At 23.1% G+C, this 3,037-nt stretch overlaps 1 protein-coding gene across 4 annotated transcripts in view; it reads left to right on the forward strand.

Annotated features, from left to right (window-relative positions):
- The first annotated feature begins 1,392 nt into the window (after nt 1-1,392).
- The window catches only part of LOC126902546 (uncharacterized), a 5,575-nt gene continuing 3,930 nt past the window's right edge, over nt 1,393-3,037 (forward strand). Inside the window, exons 1-4 of one of the 4 annotated variants that reach the window (XR_007703236.1) lie at nt 1,393-1,411; nt 1,641-1,714; nt 2,309-2,471; nt 2,533-2,659. Coding sequence is in view for 3 of the 4 variants with exons in the window: in XM_050679934.1 (XP_050535891.1) it covers nt 2,147-2,192; nt 2,274-2,483 (256 nt within the window). In the remaining variant the exon portion in view is untranslated. Of the gene's footprint in view, nt 1,412-1,640; nt 1,715-2,131; nt 2,193-2,273; nt 2,484-2,532; nt 2,660-3,037 lie in introns of those variants that run through there. The other 3 variants (XM_050679936.1, XM_050679934.1, XM_050679935.1) reach the window with 3 other exon arrangements.

Genomic DNA, 3,037 nt, shown 5'->3' on the forward strand with positions numbered 1-3,037 from the left:
AAAATTGATGAATTATTACAAAAGCTATGTGAGTTGCTATTTTTTTATTTATATACTGATTAATATAAAGTATGTCCAATGAAAGAGGTATATAAATAGTATTTATTATTAAAAAATTCCATTGATCCCTACACTTTTCAATAAGTTATAGCATTACAAAGTTAAAAATTTTAAATACAAAATCGAGAATTTTCACACAAAAATAGCATTTGGTAGCCATTTTCACCGTTAAGACAAAATAAGTCTGAATTTTTTTCAATTTTCGAGGGTAATGTCTTATACTAGATACCATTTGTGATCTTTTGACGTCTCGTTGAAAAAAATCGGTTTGACGAGAACTGAGAAAAAGTGGTAACAGACACAAAAAAAATATACATCATGGTAAAATTAATACCTTCTCAGCTTCGCATTGAAGGTAGAATGAAACCTTAACATGTTTTTGGACTAATAATTATATATTGGGATATTTATTTTTTATAAAATTATTATTTTTTTTTTTTGTTACCACTTTACCATAATTAAACATTTTACTTCTTTGATATTAAGATTTTTACTTATAAATTGTATTTAATCTATGTTCATTTAACCATATTAAGTTTAACATACCATTAATTATAGGTTTATATTTGACTTTGAAGAGTTACCCCTAACCTTAAAAATAATTTTCATGGTCAAATAAAAAGTCAGTAAAATTTTATACAGTGCATCTTTATGATAAAATCATTATTCACACAAAAAATAAATGGCAATAATACACTCAATAAATCAGACAGTATTTTAAATATAGTTACGTTTTTTTACAAAAATAACCTAACAGTTTCAATATTTATACTTTTACAAAATGGTTTTATATTGTTAGAATTGATTATAAATCAGTAATTTATTATTCGTATGTATATGCATACTAGGTGAATTAATAATTACCCTTTAAATAGAAAATTATTTTAGCAAAAATGTTTTAACGAACAAAGAAAAAAATATAAATATCAATCATTATATTGGTATAAGGTTTTATAAAAATACCTTATATTTATGACACAATAATTATAAATGGAATGAATAATAAAATTAAAAAAAAAAACGAATAATATGAATTTAACACAGATATTCAATCATAGATTTCAGAAATAATTTTAATTTCTAACACATTAATATAAATTAAAGTACAGTAGGAATCCAGTAAAATAAAATTAGGGTATTTTCTTAGATTAGTATGGATTAATATTGTAAAACGCTTCGTAAGAATTTGAAACATATTAAAAAAAAATTTAACATAACTACCCATAATAACGTAGCTTTTAATTTTAGAGCATAAATCACTGGAACATTTTCCTTTTGTTAATCATATATACAATTAACATATTTTAATTTTTAGTAATTTAAAAAAGTAAATATTCTGATACAATACAAAGTAAGTGTTTGAAGTTTTATTAATAAAATATTCGCAAAATACATATTTTGAAAAAAATCACGGCAAAGTAAAACCAATAACTTTTCAACTACCATCTAAGATAAAAAACAAATAAAATTTAATACATGATTAAATATTTAAGGTTATAGTGACGCATGATAGTTTCTATTTAAATAGTTATTAAATTAAACATGATATAATTATAACATGACATTTTATTATAAAACAGACTCATAAGGCTATGCATAAATTTATTGGAACTTTTTAAACGAAATAATACAACTTACAAAGAACTTTAACATGGTAAGTCACAAAATTTAGTAGGTAATAAATAATTATAATATATAGTTATACAAAGAATGATTGAAAATATTAATTTATTACCATATTGATTTCTGTATCAGTATTTCAGAAGTTATAAATAATTTTATATTTAGACACGAAGAAAATTATGATTGTAAAATACGTAACGGTAAAAGTTAGAATAATCTTTAATATTCTTCAATAATACAATAAAGAAAATTTTGTATTTATGGATACTACAAATCAATTAAAAGTTCTGAAGTGTTACTAATGAAACAAATTACTATTTTTAATTCGAATAAGTTATAAAATTTAGATATAAAACAATCACAAAATATAATTTTGAAAATCTTGTATTATAAATAATACAACTAATTACAATTATATACAAGATTGAAGATTTCAAATTATATATATTTAATTTTTATACGTATGATATTCTATTTATTTTCAAGCCATTCACTCATACATATATCTGGTAACAAATTAAAGTCAAAAATAAAATAGATATTTATAAGTATTAATAATTTGTTGACTGGTTTTAATAAAACCCTTTCAGGTTGGTATAATGTCTTATTGGATATTATTTTTCAGAAAATTTTCTTTGCAAATATCATATTATTGGTTGTTTTACAACAGACCAGCTCTTTTTTGCCCAAGAACAGAACCGAATCTACAGTCTCAGATTTACCCGAGACCACGACAGAATCTACAGTCACAGATTTACCTGACAATAAAGCAGAATCTACAGTCTCTGGTGGGTCAAAAAGTAAATAATACTTAAAACTTTTTTAAATCTGTATCTCAAACTTCATTAGGCACAATCATTATTTGTTTCCGTTATTACTGGACCATTCGTTCTAATCGATGATTTCCCCATTACATACTGCAATAAACATTTGCGATTGATTATCACCTGTAAAGTAAAAAAATAATACAGTCATGTAAGTTTAAAAATTTAAAACCGTATACGATATATTGGTTCTCAAATTATCATATCCCATAGTTTTTAATAAAATACCTTAAAAAATAACAACAATTTTGGCTACGAAATTTTATTATTCAGAATTTCTTTATTGATTTACGGGTATAATAAATAGGCGCATAACACCACGGAGTCCATTTTCACGGCGACGGGCGCACATTTTTTATGATGTGCTACCATAAACTTGTTATAACTCATAAAATCATATATACATTTTATTTTACCTAAGGAGCTTTTTTAAAGAAAAATTATAACCTATTTTAGCTTCGATGCGAAGTTGAGAAGGTATTGGTTTTACTAAGATGTGTTTTTTTTTTTTTTTTTTTTTTTTTTTTTTT

Source organism: Daktulosphaira vitifoliae, unplaced genomic scaffold, assembly GCF_025091365.1.
Source record: "Daktulosphaira vitifoliae isolate Bord-2020 unplaced genomic scaffold, ASM2509136v1 Scaffold_3, whole genome shotgun sequence".
Taxonomy (NCBI): domain Eukaryota; kingdom Metazoa; phylum Arthropoda; class Insecta; order Hemiptera; family Phylloxeridae; genus Daktulosphaira; species Daktulosphaira vitifoliae.